A 25,106-nucleotide genomic window follows, 5' to 3' on the forward strand; every position below is an offset into this window, starting at 1 on the left:
TGTTCAGTCACAGAGACTACCTAAATTCAAGCATTCCAAATCCATGAACATTTGATAAATGACTCTAGTTTATATACAACCATTTTAGAGAAAAAAAAAAAAAAAGAAAAAAAAATCCAAAACTTATACTGTCATTTTGACACTGCTTTCTGTTTGTGCATGCTTATGCAACCTGATTGATTTTAGTGTTAGCTTAGGTTAGCCATATATGGAATAGATTATTTGTGATTTGGGGCCGCATGTATTTGGTTTACTCTGTTAAGGGATTGCCATAGTGTGGGTGAGGAAGAGTTAATTCTAGTTCATGATCATTTAAAAGCTGGATGATTTAAGGATGATGCACGTGTTTCTAATTCATAATAACTCAGTAAACTTTCTCGAGTTTTTTCTATATGCAAGGGTTCCAAAATTATAAAAAATGAAAAAGGTATTTCTGCTATGAGGAGCTAAGTACTGTGAGAAAGACATATAAACAAATAATTAAAAAGCTGAATGACAGATGTAAAGTAGAGGAACATATATGATGCTATGGAAACATTGAAGAAGGAATGCTTACTTTTGTCAGAGTGAATCAGTTGTCAAGGCAACAGGCTAAATAATGGGGAATCCAGTTTGTATACAAAGAAAAGTTTTAGGAGTGTTGTAGAAGTGTGTTTGTATAGCCTTTCTGAAAGATCTTATTTTCCAGTATAATTTGTAGTACAGGAAAATACCTGTCACTAAAATTGTGACTGTTTCATAGGGTGACCTTTATTATTGGCCATATATACTTAGCAGGATTCATAGTGTGAATATGCTTTATTGATTAGAGGCAAAGTGCAGGTCGAAATAGAAGAATTAAATTGGTTGTATGGATTATTTATTTATTTTAGGTAGTAATTTCAGACAGATTCATCACCAGATCTTCTAATAGAACTGACAGGCCTCAGAATTAACAAATATGTTTCTTCTTATGTCAGTTTTCCTGGTTACCTACCTTCAAATGGAGTTTCCAGTTAAGGAAAACAGTAAAACCCAGAAGCAGGGAGTAATAAATTAGGCCCTTATTCACGGCCTAATGTTATTGACTTCTTAAAGATCAGTTAGTTACTAAGCTTTGGTATTCAAATATAAAATAGATCTAACTGATTAGAAAATATTAAATATTTTCTAATATTGAATATTTTCTGGATAATTCTAACCACTTAGAAAATATTGAATATGAGCAACAGAATATTTGATAAATTGAAACTATAGGGGTGCCTGAGTGACTCAGTTGGTTAAGCATCTGCCTTCAGGTTGGGTCTGATCCCAGAGTCCTGGGATTGAGCCTCTTTCAGGCTCTCTGCTTAGCGGAAAGTCTGCTTTTCTCTCTCCCTCAGCCCCTACCCTGCTTTTTCTCTCTCTCACTCTCTCACTCACTCAAATAAATAAATAAAAATTAAAAAATAGCCTTAAAAAATTGAAACTATAATGGATATATTATTTTAAAAAAATGTGTTCTCAATAGATACTACAAACATGGTACAAAATTCAGGAGTACAAAAAGGCATAGATTAAAAAGTGAGTTTTCTTTCCCCTAATCATTCAGTTTCCTTCTTCAAAAGTAATTCCTGTTAACTAGTGTCTTTGGTATTTCATATACAAGTCAATAAAAATATGTGTGTGTATATACCTATAATATATAGGTATATGTCTGTATTTATTTATATGAATATATAACTATATATGTAAAAAGAAAAAAAATTGTATCATACTCTCCAGTATTCTGTATCTTGCTTTATTCATAACACAATATATCTTGGAATTGATTCCATAATATTCCATATAGAACTGCTTTACTTTTTAGAATAACAGCTTTATGGCAATACTTCACAGATCATATAATTCAATCATTTATATTGTACAACTTATTGGTTTTAGTATAGTTTCAGAATTTTAGAATACATTTTAGAACATTGTCATCATCCCCCAAAAAACCTATAGCCTTTAGCATTCACTCCTCATTTGCCTCCAGTCTCCCCAGCTTCTGGCAACCACTAATCTACTTTGTGTCTCTGTAGATTTCCCTATTCTGGGACAGTTAATGTAAACCAAATCATAAAATATGCAGTCTTATGTGACTGTTTAATGGCTGAATTAAAAGACGGTAATGTCTGTCTTATGGGTGTATCATAATGGATTTATCCTGTTGCCTCTTGATGGACAGTTAGATTGCTTCTGATCTTTTGTCATTACAATTAATAATGCAGTGACAATACTTGTATGTAATTTATATGTGTATGAGTATAATGAGAGTAATTCTGGGAACAAAACTGCCAGGACTCAAAGGGTATATGCATTTTAAAATCTGACAAATAGTACAGCATTGCATTTATTTCTGTAGGATACCTTAAATGTCCAGCCCTCCCTTTCTTAAGTTGAAGAGCTTTTTTTTTTTTTTTAAAGATTTTATTTATTTATTTGATAGAGATCACAAGTAGGCAGAGAGGTAGGCAGAGAGAGAGGGGGAAGCAGGCTCCCCCGCTGAGCAGAGAGCCTGATGTGGGGGTCGATCCCAGGACCCTGAGATCATGACCCGAGCCGAAGGCAGAGGCTTAACCCACTGAGCTACCCAGGCGCCCCAGTTGAAGGGCTTTTATGTTTACTGCTTGGAGAAAATTTTGTTGACAGATGTTTGTGTAAGCTTGGCAGCTGCCCCAAACAGGTATTATTCTAGGTTTTTTTATGTGCTGTTTGGTTATGGAATTGATTTTTCACACTGTTTCCCTGTACATTTCTGCTAACATAGTATTAAGATACCTGAATTTGGTCACGTTAAAATTTTGGTCTAGTTTTTGGCGACAGCCTTGTTTGTTCTCCTTTAAAAAGAAAAGTATCTGGGGTTATTTTAATTCTTTCTATATACCAGAGAATCAAAACCTGAGCCAGTAGATGTATATATCAAATAGTATATATCCTACGATTATTAATATTGGTGATAGCCTAAAATTCTTGTATCTTATTTAAATATATGGTCTGTGTTGTATATAAAAGCGTTCTAAACTAACATAGTGATCAACTAATATGGAAATGAGATGCTATTTATTTATATAACTAACCAAAAAAAAATGGGTAAAAGAAACACATTTTCTTTATAACTTACCAAATATAAATTCTCACTGGACAAGAACCATGTACTTTCTTTTATGTGGAAGAGTATATCGGTACCTTTTAATTTATTTTTATTATTATTATTTTTTTTAAGAGGGGGAAAGTAGGGGATGGGGCAGCAGGAAAGGGAGAGAGAGAGAGAATCTTAAGCAGGCTCCACACCCAGCATGGAGCCCAAACAGGGCTTGATCTCACAACACTTGAGGTCATGACCTGAGCCAAAATCAAGAGTCTAAAGCTTAACCGACTATGCCACCCAGGTGCTCCTATCTGTACCTTTTTAAAAAAGATACACTGAGTGTGTTGTCATGTATGTGGAACTAAAGTGGAAGTATCCTTATTCTAAGTGGAGGGTGTGTCATTTCAGTTATTTATTTGTGGGCTTAAGGAGTGAAAACTTTGTTTCCAGCTGGAAACCTCTAATTGTCCAAGTGTTCAATAATAACATCATTTGTTGGACAGTGGCACCTATGGGTAGTTTAATATTTTCATAACCCAGCTTGAAAGGCATTGTAAATACATACATAGTGAAGTGAGTAGGAGAACAAAATTTCCAGAACTTTATAAATAAAGTGACAGAATGTTATGGAAGAGAGTCTATCGGGTCAAGGAGAAATCACAAACTGGAGAGCAGTACAAGCACAAAAATGAGTATATGAAATGTTTAAGGACTGCTGATATCTCTGCTGAGGTCCTGTGATGTATGATAGAGAAGCCAATAGGCTGTTTATATGCAGTGACCTGGGTTGTCAATATATTTATAAGTGAGGATCACATGGTTTATGAGCTATAGCATAAAATGACATCGAAATTTAGTTGAGCCTGGAATCTTTTGAAATTAGCTTCACATTTTTTAAATCTGATTTCTAATAAGTTTGGTAAAGATTTACATTTTTTTTTAAAGCTTCAGATTTTTAGGGCAGTAAATTTATTCTGTATGATACTATAATGGTGGATATGTTGTGTTACATGTTTGTAAAAACATAGAACTATATGCCATCCAAAGGGTGAATGCTAATGTAAACTATGGACTTTACTTAATAATGTATCAATATTGGACCATCAAATGTACCACCCTAAGGCAAGCTATAAATAATTGGGGAAAATAGGACTAATGTGATAAGGAAATATATGGGAACCCCCCCCCCTACTTTATGTTCAGTTTTTCTGTAAACCTAAAACTGCTCTAAAAATAAGTCTATTAATTTAAAAAAAAAAGCTGCCGATAATGATGAGAGAAAGGCTCTTGGGTCTTTGGATATTCTTGGTCTCCATATCAGACATCAGAATCAAAGAGGAAAAGCCAATATTGGTGAATTAATCCCTTTCTTTCAGCTTGGCCTCTGATGCCCACTTTAGTTTAGTCTTTGTCTAGCATTCAGGGTTGGCTAGCAGCTGTCCCACAAGGATTGTCATTATAACTATCCATTCATAGACCTGGGGAGAATCTGTGGCAGACTTTCCCTTGTGAAATAACACCCTTATATTCCAGGCTTGAGCAGTGGAGGGATAATATTCATGTGAGGTGGGTGTTTGAACATCATGATTCCATTTCTGGACTTCTTGCAATCATTGTTGGACTCAGATGATACCTCTCCTTCTCAAATTTGACCAAACGTGGACACAGACTCTGGTAGGGCTGAATCTAGGCTGTAATGTTGAACAAGAACTTATCAAAAACTTCAAGATATTAGCCTTTATCTATTTCATGTATCTGGCTTATTTGATTGTTTTTTGGAAGAATATAATCTGTTGTCATGGCCTGTATGTATGAGGCATAAGACTTCTTTCTATCTCACTGAAATTCTTAAACTTATCTCACTGTCTAGATCTCTCTTCCTATCCATGGTTTGCCTTTCTGTACTAAATGCTCTGTTCTATATCTGCCTTTTTTTCCAAGATGGAAATGCCTTCAGATGGCCTCTCACAGATTGTGTGGCCTTACTTTTTGTTTCAAAAGGGACAAACATGTAAGGCCTGACGTTGACCCAAATCTGTTTCTTTCTGCCCAGAATGAATAAAAACCTAGATTAGTATCAGTGCTTCCTGATTTGGAGCTATTCTAATTATCCACCCAGCTATCAACGTAGGAACTGAGGATTCTTTTAGGGGAGCTCACTTTCCTAATCTTCAAGTACAGTTGTCATTAATGAGGCATACTTTTCATCCTGGAATCATAATTTTGTAGAGCTAAAAGATATCTCAAGGATCCATCATTTTCAATCTACTTCACTTATTTTATGATGCAGAAACAGTCATACAGTTTTAGGTACTACATGACTTTGCTTGGGTCCTAGCTTTGATAGTAGTAGCAGAGCAGGGAACCAGAATCTAATTTAATATGTCCTAATCAAGTGGTCTTTTTAATCACAAAGTGCTGCTTTTGAGAAAAAGTCCCCAGAACCAGAAAAGGCTCACTAGACGTTGAGCCTGGAATTTGCTAACTCATCATTACAGGGTCTTCCTTGCAAAAACATTTTTACTATAGTTTTTATGAATTAAAAAAAAAAAAGATTTATTTACTCTTGAGAGAGAGGAGAGAAAGAGCTGGGAGAAGGGCAGAGGGAGAGAGAATCTCAAGAAGACTCCCTGCTGAGTGAGGAGCCTAATGCGGGGCTCGACCCCATGACTCCAGGATCATGACCTGAATGAAATGAAGTCAGACACTCAACTGACTGAGCCATACTGGCACCCCAAGTTTTTTCTTTTATTTAAGATTAAAATACATTATTGATTTTCTGCTGAGGGTGTTGAGAGTTAGTGGGGAAATATTTTATGCCAGTTTTGTTAGAATTCAAAACAACCTTTGAATAAAGTAGGTATATCATGAACTCCTTGAGAATATAATGTAATCTTTAAATGTTACATTCATAATTTTAATTCATTCAGCTTTTTGAATGTGTGAGATGAGGGTTTTTTTTTTTTCCTAATACACTCTGAGGTGTTTTTGGAAATAAATGTGTCCAAAGATGTAAAACTTTGGATATCAGGAAGTCCCATGATAGTGCTTTTTAAGGTAATTGGATTGCCTATTGATTATTATGACTCTTCACTGTAGATGAAGTTTCATTTACTGTTCACTTGAAATTCTGCTTGTCCAGTGTTCTTATTATCTCTGTCAGCTACTTCTCTTTATTCTTGCATTCCATCTGGCCATCTCATTCTTCTTTCTTTCTTTTTTTTTTTTTTTTCATCTCATTGTCCTTAAAGAAGAAAGGGATTGAAGTAAATGGGGTGGACTTTTTAAAAAATGTGGTAAGATTTGGGCGCCTGGGTGGCTTAGTGGGTTAAAGCCTCTGCCTTCAGCTCAGGTTATGATCTCAGGGTCCTGGGATCAAGTCCTGCATCGGGCTCTCTGCTCAGCAGAGAGCCTGCCTCCCTCCCTCTCTTTGCCTGCCTCTGCCTACTTGTGATTTCTGTCAAATAAATAAATAAAATCTTTTTTTTTTTAAATAAAATCTTAAAAAAGAATAAAAATAAAAAATGTAGTAAGATTTAATGGCAGATAAGGTTGTATTTCACAATGTAATCTCACAATGAAACACATAAATAGTATAACATTATTTTTTTATTCCAGGTCCTCATTTCAGAGAATCTGAAGTTAATACTGTGCATCTTTTTCAATAACTTTTTATTTGAATACAAAGATAGTATACATACATTGTAGACAATTTGGAAAGTATAGACAAATCCAGAGAAGAAAGTAAAAATCATCACTTGTAATTCTAGTATTTAGTGATAATCACTGTTAATATTTGGTGGTTGTTTTAGTCATTAGTATATACATATTTTGTTTTCTTTTTAATGGGGTTATAATGCATTTGTAACCTCATTTTTAATAGGCAAATACTATTTTCCTCTTTAAAAGTCCTTCGTAGATTCATTTTTAATAGATGCATATTATTCTACAGTATGGCTGTACCAGGATTTCTTTAAACAGTTTCTTTTTGAAAGATACTCAGCTTGTTTCTAGTTCTTCCATAAGAAAGCTGTCACTGTTGCAGGCTTCATGTTAGGAAAATCTGTGATTGTTTCTTATTAGACTTTTAAGGAAATTTTAAAAATTTGTAAGTGAAACCTAAGGCAAAGAAAAATTAAGAACATAGTATTACATAATAAACCAGTGACCTTATGTTAATTCTTAGTACAGTGTTTAGTTCACATTTATCCTCATACTTCAAATGGCAGCGTATTTAGATTAATTCACAGTTTGAATTAAAATGATTTAATTTTAACACAAGCCAGTCTGAAAACTGGTTTTTTTTTTTTGAAAACTTTTTGAGGTTGCACATTGAACTACACTTCACATGTCTGACTTTTAGTCCATGTATTTTTCGTGACCTTAAAATTAAAAAAAGTCTTTTTTATTAATTTCATGAGGGTTAATTATTTGTTCTCTTCTTTAAAAGTTTTAAATGAGTTGTGTACAGTATACTGATTTTTTTAAGTTGAGTATTGGTAATATGTGTTCATCTCAGACTGATCTCACAAGATTTTCTTTTTTTTTTTTTTTTTTAAAGATTTTATTTATTTATTTGACAGAGATCACAAGCAGGCAGAGAGGCAGGCAGAGAGAGAGGGGAGGAAGCAGGCTCCCTGCGGAGCAGAGAGCCCGATGCGGGGCTCGATCCCAGGACCCCGGGATCATGACCTGAGCCGAAGGCAGAGGCTTTAACCCACTGAGCCACCCAGGCGCCCCACAAGATTTTCTTAATAAATTTATAGTTCTGGCATAGATCTATGATATGAATCATTTAGAATTGGTTGTCTAATATATTATGTGGTACTTTATACCACAGAACCATATACTTTAGAAAACCAATGCCATGTTAAAGTTTGAATTTTCAGTATATACTTGCATCACAGTAGGATCATGCCATAAGATTTTTTTCTTATATGAATATTGGAAATACTGGTCTTTCTCATCATCAGCTATCTTAGCTATAGCAAACAAAACTAATTTTTGTCAGAAGTGCCTCATCAGTTTATGTGACTGCTTTTTTCCCTCTAACCCTATTACCCCTCTACTCCCAATCAAGTGAAAATTCCTTCTTTGTGGTACTTTATGTATAAGGGTATTCACCAGATGACCTTTTATTATATTTAGGGATACAGGTGTGTGTTTCTTCCATAAACTACAGGTTCCCCAAGGAATGAATTTTCATGTTTGTATCTACCCACTTATATTGTGCTAGGAGTTGGGCCAGTTATTTGGGAGTCACATGTGTTGGTGTTCAGTAAATTTTCATTGAGTTAAATTGAAATGTAGACTTGGTTGCTTGATTGCTAGCAGAACTCTGTATTTCCGAAACAAGTTTGTTAATAATCTCAAAATTATCAGGAGCAAATTTATTTTTGTTTAAAATTGAGCAGACGGCTTGGTCCCTACTCTTTTCAACTAAATAAACATTTCTCTTTTAGGATTTGTTCACACAGATATGACGAAAGACTTGAAAGAAGAACATTTAAAGAAAAGTATCCCTCTTGGGAGGTTTGGAGAACCTATTGATGTGGCACATGCGGTTGTGTTTCTTTTAGAATCACCGTATATTACAGGGCATGTTCTGGTAGTGGATGGGGGATTACAACTCATGATATGATTTACAGATTATTCAGTTATAATAGTGATTATAATCAAGGGTACAGTTTGGCTATTGACAGTCATACCTGTGCGGGTGACATTTGCTAATTAGAGCAATTGATGATACAAGTATTGATTTTCATCTTTATATGAATATATCTGAAAAGAGCACTGTCTAACCATTTGTGTTTTCTAAGTGTTATGTACCTTATAGGCTCTAGCAATGTTAGTATATAGACATTTGCAAATGATATAAATGGACACTAATTTATATTTTTGGTCTCAAAAGTGCAAAAATTATATAATCTAATTGGGCATGAATTATTTTATTGTATCAGTCAAAATTCTCTAGAAGTTAACGTTTGGGCCATTGCTAAGATAGGAGTATTTATAGGATATTATTTAGTTGTCAGTACTTTAGCAGTCCTGCCAGTTACACATTATATTCCTTTTCCATATACCTTAGAAGAACAGTATTTATACAGGTTGAAAAAAAATGATCCGTTTGGCATGAATTTAGAGCCCGGTTTCTTTGAGTGCATTATTCCTGATAAAGCGGCTGGACAAAATAATTCACAAATACAAATTCACAAATACAGATGCGGTATAGTTGACTGATTCTTTAGAAATTCTCAAAGATGATAAAGATTAACCCTTAAGGTTTTAAGATCTGGTATAGGAATGAGCTGAGTTCTTATCAACTTAGGAAATAGAAGTAGTTTTTTTGTGTAACACTCAGTTTAGCAAACTACTTAAAAATAGTATAACAAATAATTGACATTTAAAAAATCAAGAGTATTTTGTATGATTGAATATAATATGATTTTTTTACCCTTAAACTTCAGAAATGCTTAATTACAGAAATATGTAATTAATTACAGTAATAATTAATTACTACTGAGTCATCAAAAAATGATAAATAAATATGCAGTAGCAATGAATAAGATGTATTCATAAGGAACAGTTAAAGCATTACTTTAAAGAGAAAATATCTGCCTGAGAATAGAAGTAAAGACACAAATTGAATGTAAAATATCAGGCAATATTTGTTTTGCATTGAACTCTCATATTGAATTCTTTTGTGGGGAATAATATGATATTTTAAATAATGTGGAGGATAATGTCACTGGATTCATGTTGATTTTTATTATTTATCATTTCAAAATATGTTTTAAATATTTACTGCATTTTAAAAAGTAATCTTTTAGAGTTTTATTAGCATGGAACATTATTTTATTTAAACAGATTTAATTTTATATTGCAAGTCAGTGCAAAGGTGTGAGGAGGTTGTACTAAATAAATGCAATGTGATAAAGATAATAAAAATAAAAAATAAAGTAAAAGGTAATAAAAGATCTAAATTCTACATTAAGCTTCCTGACTCAAATTATTTTAAATTTATCTTCAAAATAATTTTTACTTAGAGAAATCTATTTAAGAGTGAAGAAGTTATTAAGTGTGAGTAAAATGAGTATTATTAATCAAACTGCTTACTAAATGCACGCATGGTAATATATAGGATTTATCAAGCATTAACGGTTCTAGGCACATAAAAGAAATGGAGCAGTGAGGATGGTTTCAAATGCTGTAGCTGATGCTTTTAAGGTAGGAGAGTCTGTGGAGACAAAGTAGGCCGTTTTTCTAATGCTGCCTCACCGGCACACCTTTAGCTACCTGCATTTCTTCGCATAACATCCTCCTCAGGTTAGAATTTCCTTCTCCGGATACTTCATCTCTGAAATCATCAGTGAGGGTGATGTGACTGGTGATGAGGAAGAAACCAATATATTTCATTCAATTAGTGACATTAAGCTACAGATAGGTTTAACCTTTAAGAGTGTATATTTAAACCTTTTTAACTGATGATACATCTCCCTCGCACAGGCCATATCAAAGTAGTAGAATATGGGAAGAGATTTTGAAATAGGTAAAATAAGCCTTCACTTTTCCACTCCAGGTGAATTCACTTACTTTCATGGACCTGGTAGAACTTGTAATTTAATACTTGTGTCCTGTTGCTCAAATCAGTTGGCAGCTGTTGTGTATGTTCAGCCACTCAAGAACTGTGATTTCTTAACAACTTAACATACATACAGTTGACCTTTGAACAACATGGTTTTGAGCTGTGTGGGGCCACTTAAATGGGCATATTTTATAGTACACTACTGTAAATGTATTCTATGATTTTAATATTTTCTCTAGCTTTATTTTGAGAATATAGAATATATTCATCTTACAAAAAATGTGTTCACTGTTTACGTTATTGGGAAGGCTTCCAGTCAACAGTAGGCTATTAATGATTATGTTCTTGGGCATCAGTTATAGGTGAATTTTAGATTGTGCGGGTGATCAGTGCCCCAGCCTTCTGCATTGTTCAAGGGTGAACTGTATACAAATTATTTAATAATTAAATTTCTTTTATATTTGTTTTATCTTTCTACTACATTGTAAGCTCCTGAGGGTAGAGACCATACTGTGTTTTCATTTATTTAGCTACTGAACTCAAATATTGGTTGAATACCTGCTAAATATCTGGAACTTCTTTTGATACACCCACTTTGCCTAGTCATCCCTGAGTACACTGGATATGCTCCATAAATAACTGATAAACCACTATGATTTTTTGATTCAAGATCCATTCAGGAGTCCATTACTCTGTGCTATAGTTGGTGATAGTCACTGAGATACATTTGTTCTCTCAGTGTGCTTCCTGGAATACTATTTTTTTTTTAAATCAAATCCCTGTGACTTAATCTTTTTTGATAATTTATCTTTTTTTGTAATTTATCTCTGATTTTGATGTTTACTTTCCATTTAAAATTGAATTTGCGATCCTAAGTCAATCAATTGTTTTGTGTTAGGAAAACTTAGTTCAAGTAATTACCAGAAATTTGGCTTAGAATTCTTGGGCTAATAACCCAAAAGGGGGGTGGTTATCAGTATTACCTGTAGGACTTTTCTTTTTAATTGAAAAAAAATAGTTCTTTTAGTTGAAGTGTGGTTAACACACAGTAATTCAATATAGTAACAGTAATTCAGCAACTTTATATGTTATGTTCTGCTCACCAAAACTGCAGCTACCATCTGTTACCATATAACACTATTATAATACCATTGACTGTATTCCCTATATTGTACCTTTCATTCCTGTGATTTATTCATTTGGTTATTGAAAGCCGGTACCTCCCATTCCTCTTCACTCATTTTGCCCACCTCCCCCCATTGATATGACCTCTGTATTTAGGGCATGTTTTTTGCTTTGTGTGTGTGTGTGTGTGTGTGTGTGTATGTGTGTGTGTTTTGATTCCACATATAAGTGAACTCCTATACTATTTGTCTTTCTCTGACTTATCTCACTTAGGACAATACCCTCTAGATCCATTCATGGTGTCACCAGTGGCAAGATATCATTCTTTTTATGGCTGAATAATATTCCATTGTGTATATATACACCGCATTTTATTTTTCCATTCCTCTTTGATGGGCATTTGGGTTGCTTTCATATTTAGGCTGTTGCAAATAATGCTGCAGTAAGCATAGGGCACATATATCTTTTTCAATTAATGTTCTCATTTTCTCTGGGTAAATACCTAGTAGTGGAATTACTGGATAATACGGTATTTCAATTTTTAGTTTTTTGAGGAACCTCCATACTGTTATTAGCAGTGGCTGCACCAATTTACAACCCACCAACAGTGTACAAGGGTTTCTTTTTCTCTACATCCTTGTCAGCTCTTGTTTTTTCTTGTCATTTTGATTTTAGCCATACTGACAGGTGTAAGATGCTATCTCATTGTAGCTTTGATTTACATTTTCCTGATAATTAGTGATGTTGAGCATCTTTTCATATGTCTCTTGACCATCTGTATGTCTTCTTTGAAAAAATGTTCATTCAGGTCATCTGCCCATTTTTAAAGGGATTATTTGGGGGTATTTTTGGTGTTGAGTTACGTAAGTTCCTTATACATATTGGATATTAATCCTGTATTGGATATATCATTTGCATATATTTTCTCCCACTCAGTAAGTTGCCTTTGGTTTTGTTGATTTTTTAATTTTTCCTGTGCAAAAGCTTTTTAGTTTGATGTCCTAATAGTTTATTTTTGCTTTTGTTTTCTTTGCCTGAGGAGACTTATCTAGAAAAATATTGCTAAGACTGATGTCCAGGGTATTACTGCCTGTGTTTTCTTTTTTTTTTTTTTTAAAGATTTTATTTATTTATTTGACAGATGGAGATTATGAGTAGGCAGAGAGGCAGGCAGAGAGAGAGGGGGAAGCAGACTCCCTACTGAGCAGAGGGCCCGATGCAGGGCTCCATCCCAGGACCCTGAGATCATGACCTGAGCTGAAGGCAGAGACTTTAACCTACTGAGCCACCCAGGCGCCCACTGCCTGTGTTTTCTTTTAGGAGTTTTATGGTTTCAGATCTCCCATGTAGGCCTTTATGTCATTTTGAGTTTATGTATTGTGTAAGAAAGTGGTCGAGCCCCATGTCGAGTTCTGCTCAGGAGGGAGTCTGCTTGAGGATTCTCTCACTCTACCCTTTCCCTCCCCCTATTCACTTGCTCACTTTCTCTCTCTGACATAATAAATTTTTAGAAGGTGGTCCAGTTTTATTCTTTTCAGTGTAGCTGTTGAGTTTTCCCAACATCTTTTATTGAGGACTGTCTTTTCTTCATTGTATACTTTTATCACCTTTGCCATTGATTAATTGATCAAATAAGTGCGGGTTTTTTCCTGAGTTCTCTATTTTGTTCTCTTGATCTGTGCATCTTTTGCTAGTGCCATTCTGTTTTGATTACCGTAGCTTTGTAATATAGTGTGAAATCTGGGATTGTGATACCTCCAACTTTGTTCTTTCTTAAGATTATTTTGGCTATTTGGCATCTTCTGTGGTTCCATCCAAATTTTAGTATTTTTTTTTCTAGTTCTGTGGAAAATGCTCTTGGTATTTTGATAGGTTGGACTGAATCAGTAACATGGACAATATTAGTTTTTCCAGCCCATTAACATGGACTCGCTTTCCATTTATTTGGCATCTTTAGTGTCTTTCATGAGGGTTTTATAGTTTTCACAGAATAGGTCTTTCACATCCGTGTTAAGTTTATTCTTATGTATTTTCTTTTTGGTGCAAATGGAAATGTTTTCTTATTTCCTCTTTCTGCTACTTCAGTGTTAGTGTATAGAAATGTGACAGATTTCTTTATATTAATTTTGTAGCCTACAACTTTACTGAATTCATTTATCAGTTCTGTAGTTTTTTAGTGGATCTTTAGGATTTTCCATATATTACATTTGCAGATATTGACAGCTTAACTTTTTCCTTTCAGTGTGGATTTTTTTTTTTTCTTGTCTGATTGCTGTTGCTGGGACTTTAAGTATTGTGTAGAATAAATGGGGTGAGAAAGGATATCCTTGTCTTACTCCCAATCTTAGAACTTTTTCATCCTTAATTTTTCACCATTGAATATGATATTAGCTGTGGGTTTTTCATACATGGCCTTTCTTATGTTGAGGTATGTTCTCTCTAAACCCACTTTGTTCAGAGTGGATTATGAATGAAGATTGAATTTTGTCAAGTACTTTTTCTGCACCTGTTGAGATTATATGATTTTTTAAAAAGTTTTAATTTTAATAATATGGTGCTCATCACAAGTGTATTCCTTAATCCCCATCACCTATTTCACCCATTCTTTCATCCAACTCCCCTCTGATAACCATTAGTTTTTCTCTGTAGTTAAGAGTGTGTTTCTTGGTTTGCTTCTCTTTTTTTCACCTTTGCTTTGTCTTAAATTCCACATACGAGTGAAATCATATGGTTTTTGTCTTTCTTTGACTGACTTACTTCACTTAGTAGTATACTCTCTAGCTCTATCCATGTCATTGCAAATGGCAAGATTTCTTTATTTTTAATGGCTATATAATATTCCATTGTAGATACATTTATATCTGTATATCTATATTTACATGTATTTATCTGTCTATCTCATCTTCTTTATCCATTCATCAGTGGACTTGTGGGCTGCTTTCGTATCCAGGCTATTTGAAATAATGCTGCTTTAAACATAGAGGTGCATGTCCCTTTGAATTAGTGTTTTGTATTTTTGGGTAAATAGCTGGAGTGCAGTTGCTGGATCTTAGGTTAATTCTGTTTTTAACTTTTTGAGGAACTTCCATACTGTTTTTCAGAGTGGCTGCACCAATTTGTGCCACCCAGGCGTCTTTTTGAGTTTATTTTTATATGGTGTAAGAAAGTGGTCCAGTTTCATTCTTCTGCATGTGGCTGTCCAATTTTCCCAATACTGATTGTTGAAGGGACTGTCTTTTTTCCACTGGATATTCTTTCCTTGTTTGTCTAAGATTAGTTGACAATAGAGTTGAGGATCCATTTTTGGGTTCTATTCTGTTCCATTGGTCGATGTGTCTGTTTTTGTGCCAGTACCATACTGTCCTAATAATTACAGCTTTGTAATACAGCCTAAAGTCTGAAATTGTGAAGCCTCCAGCTTTGTTTTTCTTCTTCAACATTCCTTTGGCTACTCGAGGTCTTTTTTGGTTCCATATAATTTTTAGGATTATTTATTCCAGCTGTGTAAAAAATCCTGGTTGTATTTTGATAGGGATTGCATTGAATGTATAGATTGCTCTAAGTAGCCTAGCCACTTTACCAGTATTTGTTCTTCAGTGCATGAGCATGGAACATTTTCATTTCTTTTTGTCTTCCTCAGCTTCTTACATAAATGCTCTCTAGTTTTCAGAGTATAGATCCTTTATCTCTTTGTTTGAGGTTATTCCTAGATATCTTACGGTTTTTGATGCAGTTGTAAATGGGATCGATTCCTTGATTTCTCTCTCTTCTGCTTTATTATTAGTGCATAGAAATGCAGCTAATTTCTGGACATTGATTTTATATCCTGCTACTTTACTGAATTTATTAGTTCTTTCAGTTTTTTGGTAGAATCTTTCGAGTTTTCTATGTATAGCTTCATAGTTGCAAAGAGTGAAAACTTTACTTTTTCCTTACCAATTTGGATGCCTTTTATTTCTTTTTGTTGTATGATTGCTGTGGCTAGGACTTTCAGTACTATGTTGAATAAAAGTGGCGAGAGTAGACATCTTTGTCGTGTTTCTGACCTTAGGGGAAAATCTTTCAGTTTTCTCCTTCCAATAGTTTATTTTTACTTTTGTTTCCCTTGCCTCAGGGAACATATCTAGAAAATAGTTGTTATAGCCAGGGTCAGAGAAATTACTGCTTGTACTCTCCTCTAGGAGTTTTTATGGTTTCAGGTCTTGCATTTAGGTCTGTAATCCATTTTGAATTTATTTTTGTGTGTGGTATAAAAAAGTGTTTCAGTTTCATTCTTTTGCATGTAGCTGTCCAGTTTTCCCAACACCATTTGTTGAAGAGACTCTCTTTCCCATTGAATATTCTTTCCTGCTTTGTCAAAGATTAATTTATCATATAATTTTGTGTTTACTTCTGTATTTTTTGTTTTGTTCTATTGATCTACTTGTCTGTTTTTTGTGCCGGTACCATACTGTTTTGATTACTACCGCTTTGTAATACAACCTGAAATCCAGAATCGTGATGCCTCCAGCTTTGCTTTTCTTTTTCAAGATTGTTTTGGCTATTCAGGTTCTTTAGTGGTTCTATACAAATTTTAGGATTGTTTGTTCTACTTCTGTGAAAAATGCTGGTGGTATTTTGATAGGGATTGCATTAAATGTGTAGATTGCTTGTGTAGTATAAACATTTTAACAGTATTTAACATTTAACATTTTAACAGTTCTTTTAATCCATGAGTATGGAATGTCTTTCCATTTCTCTATATTGTTTTCAATTTCTTTCATCACTGTTTTGTAGTTTTCAGAAGATGGGTCTTTCACCTCTTTGGTTAGGTTTATTCCTAAGATATCTTATTATTTTTGGTATAGTTGTACATGGGATTATTTTCTTAATTTGTTTTTCTGGTGTTACTGGTGTATAGAAATGCAACAGATTTCTGTATACTAATTTTGTAATCTGCTACTTTACTGAATTTGTTTATTAGTTCTTGTGGTTTGTGGTAGACTCTTTAAGGTCATCTGCAAAAAGTGAGAATTTTACTTTTTCCTTACCAATTTGGATGCCTTTTATTCTTTTTGTTTTCTGATTGCTGTGGTTAGGACTTCCAGTACTATGTTGAGTAAAAATGGTGAGAGTTCCCAGATGTCCATCAACAGATGAATGGATTAAGTTGTGGTATATAACTACAATGGAATATTATGCAGCCATAAAAATTTGAAATCTTGCCATTTGCAATGACGTGAATGGAACTAGAGGGTTCTTAAGCTAAGCAAAGTAAGTTAGTCAGAGAAAGACAATTATCATATGATCTCACTGTTATGTGGGATTTAAGAAACAAGGCAGAAGATCATAGGGAAAGATAGGAAAAAATGAAACAAGATGAAACCAGAGAGGGAGACAAACTATACGAGACTCTTAATCTTAGGAAATAAACTGAGGGCTGCTGGAGGGGAGGAGGGTGGGGGGTTAGGGTAACTGGTGATGGACATTGAGGAGGGTGTATGTTATAATGAGCACTAGGTATTATATAAGACTGATTAATCACAGACCTGTACCCCCTGAAACAAATAATACATTATACGTTAATTGATTAAATTAAGAAAAGTGGTGAGAGTGAACATCTTTGTCTTGTTCCTGACCTTAGGGGAAAGACCTTCAGTTTTTCCCCATTGAGGATGATATTATTTGTGGGTTTATCATATATGGCCTTTATTATTTTGAGGTGTGTTCCCTTTAAACCTACTTTGTTGTGGGTTTTTATTATGTATGGATGTTGTACTTTGTGAAATGCTTTTTAATGCATATAGGGAAATGATCGTATGGTTCTTATCCTTTCTCTTATTCATGTGATTTGTCAGATTGATTGATTTGCAAATAGTGAACCCTTGCAGCCCAGGAGTAAATCCCACTTGGTTGTGTTAAATGATTTTTTAATATATTGTTGGACTTGGTTTGCTAGTGTTTTATTGAGGATTTTTATGTTTATGTTCGTTGGAGATACTGGCCTGTAGTTCTCTTTTTTGTGTGTGGTTTCTTTATCTGGTTTTGGTATCAGGGTAATGCTGGCCTCATAGAATGAATTTGGAAGTTTTCCTTCATTTTCTATTTTTTGGAATTATTTGAGAATAATGGAATAAGTATTAAATTTTCTTTAAATTTTGGTAGAATTCATCTGCTATTGGACTTTTGTTTGTTGGGAGTTTTTTGATTACTGACTCAATTTTTTTTCTGGTAACCAGTCTGTTCAAATTTTCTATTTTGTCCTGTTTCAGTTTCAGTAGGTTTTATTTCTAGGAATTTATGCATTTCTTCTAGGCATATAATATTTCACAATATTTTCTTGTAATTGTATTAGTGTGGTATTATTTCCCTTCTCTCATTTGTGATTTTATTTATTTGGGTCTCTTCTCCTTTTTTCTTAATGACTCTGGCTACAATTTATCAGTTTTATTTTATGTTTTTTCCCCCCACAGAACCCAAATCCTGGTTTCATAAATCTTTTTTTTTTTAAGTTTTTGTATCATTTATTTCTGCTCTAATCTTAATTATTTTCTTCTTTCTGCTGGTTTTAGATTTTTTTTTTCCTAGCTCCTTTAGGTGAAAGGTTAGGTTGTTCAAGATTTTTCTTGCTTCTCGAGGTAGACCTGTATTGGTATAAACTTCCCTCTTAGGATTGCTTCTGCTGCATCCCAAAAGTTTTTAACCTTTTGAGTTTTCTAAAGATTTTATTTACTTACTTATTTATCAGAGAGAGAGAGAGAGAGAGCAAGCGAGTGAGCATGAGAGCACAAGCAGGGGGAGTGACAGGCAGGGGCAGAGGGAGAAGCAGGCTCCCCACTGAGCAAGGAGCCCAATGCAGGACTAGATCCCAGGACCCTGAGATCATGCATGACCTCAGTCAAAGGCAGACACTTAACCAACTGAGCCACCTGGGCTTCTGAATCTTTGTGTTTTAATTTTTATTTGTACTTTTTTATTTCTTATTTCTGTTTGGTCCATTCGTTATTTAGTAGCATGTTACTTAACCTTCATGTATTTGTGTTCTTTTCAGGTTTTTTCTTGTGATCGACTTCTAGTTTCATTGCATTGTGGTCAGAAAAAATGCATGGTATGACTTTGATCTTCTTTAATTTGTTGAGGCTTGTTTTGTTGCCTAATATGTGATCTATTCTGAAAAATGTTCCATGTGCACTTGAAAAAAAATGTGTTTTCTGCTGTTTTAGGATGGAATGTTCTGTATATGTCTGTTAAATCCGTATGTTCTAGTGTGTTCTTCAAAACCATTTTTTCAATGTTGATTTTCTGTTTAGATGATCTGTCCATCAATGTAAGTGGGGTGTTAATGTCCCTTACTATTTTATTATTGCCCATTAGTTCCTTTATATTTGTTGTTAACTGTTTTATTTTTTTTTGGGTGCTCCCACATTGGGTGCACAAATATTTACAGTTGTTATATCTTGTTAGATTATTCCCTTTATTATTATATAGTGTCCTTTGTCTCTTGTTAAAGTCTTTGTTTTAAGGTTTCCTTGTGTCTCATATAAGTATTCCTACTTTGTCTTTCTTTTGATATCCATTTGCATGATAGATGTTTCTCCATCCCCTCACTTTTAATCAACAAATGTCTTTAGGTCTGAAATGAGTCTTTTGTAGGCAGCATATAGATGAGTATTGGGTTTTTTCATCCACTATGTCAGCCCATGTCTTTGATTGAAATGTTTAATCCATTTACACTCTTAGTAATTATTGATAGTATATATTTATTGTCATTTTATTACTTGTTTTATGGTTATTTCTAAAGATCTTCCCTGATGATTTCTTGCCTTTCTGTCTTTCATGGTTTTCTCTGGTTTTCTTTGGTGATACATTTGGATCCTTTGCATATTTATTAATGGTTTTTGCTTTATAGTTACCATTGGTTTTGTATATAACATTTGCTGCATATCACAGTCTATATCGATTTGATGGTCATTTAAGTTTGAACCCATTCTTACTCCACTCATTTTAGGTATATGGTGCCATATTTATGTACTTTTATTCTGTGAGTTCCTTGATTGATGTTTTACAGAAATAATCATTTTTATTGCTTTTGTGTTTCCTCCCTTCATACTGTGATTTTTCATCTTTCCTTTCCACTTTAAGAGCCCCCTGTAATATTTCATGGAGGGCTGGTTTAGTGGTCATAAATTCCTTTAGTTTTTGTTTGTCTGGGAAACTCTTTCTCTCTCCTACTCTTCTGAATGTTAGCCTTGCTGGATAAGAATATTCATGGCTACAGATTTTTCCCATTCAGCACTTTGAATATGTCATGCCACTCCTTTCCAGCTCAGAAAGTTTCTGCTGAAAAATCCCCTGATAACTTACTGGGGTTTCCTTTGTGTGTAGCTGTTTTCTTTTCTCTTGCTCTTTTTAATATTTTTCCTTTATCACTATGTTTTGCCATTCTAATGACAATAATATGTCTTGATGTGGATCTGCTTTTATTGATTTTGTTGAGGTTTCTCTGTGCCTCCTGGATCTGTATATCTGTTTCCTTCTCCAGATTAGGAAAATTTTTAGCTATTATTTCTTCAAATAAATTCTCTGCTCTTTCCTCTCTCTTCTTCTGAGGCTCCTATAATACTGTTATTATGTTTCACGGATTCACTGAGTTCCCTATTCTTGTTTTGCATGATTCTTTTTTCTCTTTGTTCACCTTGATTACTTTCCACTGCTCTGTCTTCTACGTCATTAATTCATCCCTTTGCGTCTTCCAGCCTGCTGTTCATTCCACCAAGTGTGTTTCTCATTTTATTTATTGAGCCCTCTGTCTCTGTGTTATTCCTTATCCCTGTGTAAATGGTCTGTGATGTTCTCCACTCTCTCAAGTCCAGTGAATATCCTTATGATTACTGCTTTAAATTCTCCATTAGAGATGTTATTTATATCTGTTTTGCTTGTATATCTGGCCATGGCCTTGTCCTTTTTTCATCTGGGAGAAATTCCTCTGTCTTTTCATTTTGTGTAAGTCTCTATGCTTGTTTCTGTGTTAGGAAAGTCAGGGTGTTTCCTTTTCTTGAATGTAATGCTTTATGAAGAAGACATCCTGGAATGACTTGCTGTGTAGTGTCCCCTGTTCCCCAGGGCCTGGCACTTCCAGGAGTGTCTCCAGTGTGTGTTGCATATGCTCTGCTGTTGTGTTGTCACCACTTTATCCTTCAGGCTGGTCATCTGCAGAGGTTCTCTTTGCCTGCTCTGGGCCTTGTTTGATCCCTGGCCTGAATGTGGTGTGCTTTATTTAACTAGGTGTTCTCTGGTCTGCTTGTGGAATGAGACCTGTCATCACCTCCTTCAGGACCAAGGCCATGCAAAATGCCCCGGTTGGGAGACAGGATGTGGGCAGGGCTTTGGGCCTGTCTTTTAGGGGTGGAGGCCTGCTGTGCTGGGACTGAGGCAAGTTAGACCCAGAAGGGTAGTTCCACCAGAGTATGGGGTTTGGGGTTTGGTTTAAGCAAGTTAGGTAGCAAGTGTTTGTGCTTCTGGTTCCTGCAGGTTGCTCTGTGTTTATGCTTAGGGTTGGGGAATGGAAATGGTGCCTGCCAGTTCCTTTATTCCCAGAGGGGTCTCTCTGTGAATGTTGCCTCTGGTGGGATAAGCTTCTGAGATGAGCAAGTAACCTCCTCATTGTGTGCCCAGGCACTCTTCAGATCACTCTTTTTTTAGTGCTCTACATTCACAGGCTGTTTGCCCTGCTTTTCTCCAGGAGCAGCCCCAGTGCCTGTAAGTTCTCCCATAGCCAAGCATGGTGACCTTTAAAACTCTTGGCTTTAAGCCCTATTGGTTGCAAGAACTCATGGAGTTTGGGCTCTCTCAAGTTCTAAGCCAATTGCTCTTGGGATTTGTCTTCCCTTTGCACTCCCCTATGTATTAGTCTGTCTCTTGCCTTCCTCTGTGACCACAATTCCCTCCCCACCTCTGTGGCTGCTATCTTTATCTCTCCCATTCAGCATCACTGCACTCCTGGCCTCTTTGATGTGGCTTCTCTGTCTTTAGTTGTGGGGTTTGTTCTTCTGGTCTTCAGGTCAATTCTGGGGAATTTTGGATGATTTGATAGCATCTACTTGTATTCATGGTATGAGGTGAGCCTAGGGTCCTCATACTCAGCCACCATCTTCTACTTCATGGAGCTACTTGAGATGGTCATGATTTTTATCCTTCATTTGGTTAATGCAGTATATTACATTAATTGATATATGAATATTGAGCCAGCCTTGCATCCCTGGAGTAAATCCCACTTGATCATGGTGAGTGATCCTATTTTTGAATGCAATTTGCTAATATTTTGTTGAGGATGTTTGCATGTATGTTTACCAGGGATATTGGCCTGTAGTTTTCTTTTTTGCAGTGTTCTTGTCTGGTTTTGGCATCAGGATAATGCTGGCCTCATAGAATACATTTGGAAACCTCCTTTTCTGCTTTTTAGAATAGTTTAAGAATAGGTATCAACTGTATTTTCTTTTAAAGGTTTGTTTTATTTACTTATTTTAGGGAAGGAGAGCTCAAGCAAGGGGAGGGGCAAGGGAGAGGGAGAGAGAGAATCCTCATGCAGACTCCCTGCTGAGCACACAGCTCAATGTGGATCTCAGTCTCAGGATCCCAAGATAATGACCTGAGCCAAAATGAAGAGTTGACCACTTAACTGACTCAGCCACCCAGGTCCCCTTCCCCCCAACTCTTTTTTAATTGTTTAATAATATTAACCTGTGAATCCATCTGGCCATGGACTCTTGTTTTTTTGGTAGTTTTTGGCTTACTGGTTCATTTTTGTTCCTAGTAATTTGAATGTTCAGGTTTTCTATCTTTTCCTGATTTTGTTTTAGAATATTCTAGGAATTTATCCATTTCTTCTCCATTATCCACTTTGTTGGCATATAATTTTTTATAGTAGTCTCTTATAACTCCTATATTTCTGTGGTGTTGGTAGTTATTTCTTTTCTTTCCTTTTTAATTATATGTATTCAGGTTCTCTCTTTTTTCCCTTTATTGGCTTAAGGTTTATCAATTTTCTTTATCTTTTCAAAGCAGCAGCTCTTGGTTTCATTGATATTTTTTGGGTTTTTGTTTGTTTGTTTTTGTCTCTGTTTCATTTATTTCTTCTCTGAGCTTTATTTTTCTTTCCTTCTACTAAATTTGAGCTTTGTTTCTCTTTTTCTAATTCATTTGGTGTAAGGTTAAATTGTTTAAGATTTTTCTTGTTTCTTGAGGTAGGCCTCTATCACTATAAATTTACTGTTGGAATTGCTTTTGCTGCATCCCAAAAATTTTAGACCATAATATTTCCATTTTAATTTGTCTCTGTGTATTTTTTTTATTTCCTCTTTGATTTGTTGTCTGATTCATTCATTGTTTTGTAGCATGTTATTTAGCTTCTGCATGTTAGTGCTTTTCTATTTTTTTTTCCTTGTGATTGATTTCTAGTTTCATACCATTGTGGTTAGAAAAGATGCATGATATGACTTTAGTCTTTTTAAATTTATTAAGCTTTGTTACTTAACATGTGATTCTGGAGAATTCCATGTGCATTTGAAGAGAACGTGTTTTCTGTTGTTTTTGAATTGAAGGTTGGTTATATTAAGTTCATGTGGTCTAATGTGTTGTTCAAAGACCCTTTTTCTTTCTTTCTTTTTTTTTTCTTTCTTTAAAGATTTATTTATTTATTTATTTGTCAGAGAGAGAGCGAGCGAGAGCGAGCACAGGCAGACAGAGTGGAAGGCAGAGTCAGAGGGAGAAGCAGGCTCCCCGCAGAGCAAGGAGCCCGATGCGGGACTCGATCCCAGGACGCTGGGATCACGACCTGAGCTGAAGGCAGCTGCTTAACCAACTGAGCCACCCAGGCGTCCCAAGACCCTTTTTCTATATTGATTTTCTGCCTGGATGATCTGTTCACTTATGTAAATGGAATGTTAAAGTCCTCTACTATTACTGTATTTCTTTTAGTTTTTCTCTTTATAGTCTGTTAATATTTGCTTTATGTATTTAGGTACTCTGATGTTGGTTTCATAGATATTTTCAATTGTAATATTCTCTTGTTGGACTGATTCCTTTATCATTTTAGGGGCATGGGACATTTCTTTGTCTCATGTTATAGTCTTTGATTTAAATTCTATTTTGTTGGTAACAAGTCCTGCTACCCTGGCTTTTTTTTTTTCTTCTTCCCTTTGAATGCACTATCTTTTCTGTCCTCTTAACTTTCAGTTTGTATGTGTCTTTAGACCTGATGTCTCTTGTAGGCAGCATATATGTGGTTCCTATTTTTTTCCCCCTTCAATCTGCCTTCCTGTGTCTTTTGATTGGAGTGTTTAGACCATACACATATAAAGAAATTATCTGTAGGTATGTACTTATGAAGTTTTGTTAATTTTTTTCTTATTTTTGTGGTTCTCTGTTTGTTCTTTTCTTACCCTCTTTCCATGTGATTGATGGTTTTCTTTAGTGTTATGCTTTCTTTTTTGTGTGTGTGTATCTATTACAGGCTTTGCATTTGTGGTTACCATGAGGTTTGTATTATAACATCCTAAATATATATAGTAGTCTATAGTAAGTTGATAGTCACTTACTATTGTAAGTTGATACTATAGTAGTCTATAGTAAGTTTGACAGTTCAAACACATTCTAAAAGAAATTTTTTTTAATTTCCTCTGTATTTTATGTATGTGTTATCATACTTGACATGAACAGTTTTCTTACTTTGAATTATGGCCTTCTCTTTTTCTTTTTCTTTTTTCTTCTCTTTTTAAAGAAGTGCCTTTAATATTTCTTATAAGGCTGGGTTAGTGGTGATGAATTCCTTTAACTTCTGTTTTTCTGGGAAACCCTGTATCTGTCCTTCAGTTCTGAATGATAATCTTGCTGGGTAGAATATTCTTGGTTGTAGGTTTTTTCTTTTCATCACTTTGTGTATATCATGGCACTCCCTTCTGGCTGCAGGGTTTTTGGTGAAACATCAGCGTAAAGCCTTATTTGATTTCCATTGTTCATAACTATATGCTTCTCTCTTGCTGCTTTTAAAATTCCCTCTTTAATCTTGGACATTTTAATTATGATGTGTCATGGTGTGGCTCTCCTTGGGTTCAGCTTGTTTGAAACTCTGTGCTTCCTGAATCTGGGTGTGTGTTTCCTTCCAGGTTAGGGAAGTTTTCAGCTATTATTTCTTCAAATAATTTTTCTGCTCCTTTGTCTCTCTCTCTTTCTCTCTCCTTATTCTGGCACCCCTATAATGTGAAGGGTTTTTTTGCTTGACGTTATCTAAGAGATCTCTTATTCTGTTTGCTTTGTTTTGCTTTTATT

General features: G+C 34.9%; 1 protein-coding gene across 5 annotated transcripts in view; it reads left to right on the forward strand.

Moving 5' to 3' along the window:
• The window catches only part of CBR4 (carbonyl reductase 4), a 114,224-nt gene that overhangs the window by 12,844 nt on the left and 76,274 nt on the right, over positions 1–25,106 (forward strand). Inside the window, exon 5 of one of the 5 annotated variants that reach the window (XM_032332584.1) lies at positions 8,554–10,076. The exons of the other annotated variants lie outside the window; for them this stretch is intronic. Within the exon in view, the coding sequence (XP_032188475.1) occupies positions 8,554–8,732 (179 nt within the window). The 3' untranslated portion in view covers positions 8,733–10,076. Of the gene's footprint in view, positions 1–8,553; positions 10,077–25,106 lie in introns of those variants that run through there. 5 annotated transcript variants of the gene reach the window in all.

This window comes from Mustela erminea, chromosome 2 (genome assembly GCF_009829155.1).
Source record: "Mustela erminea isolate mMusErm1 chromosome 2, mMusErm1.Pri, whole genome shotgun sequence".
Taxonomy (NCBI): Eukaryota; Metazoa; Chordata; class Mammalia; order Carnivora; family Mustelidae; genus Mustela; species Mustela erminea.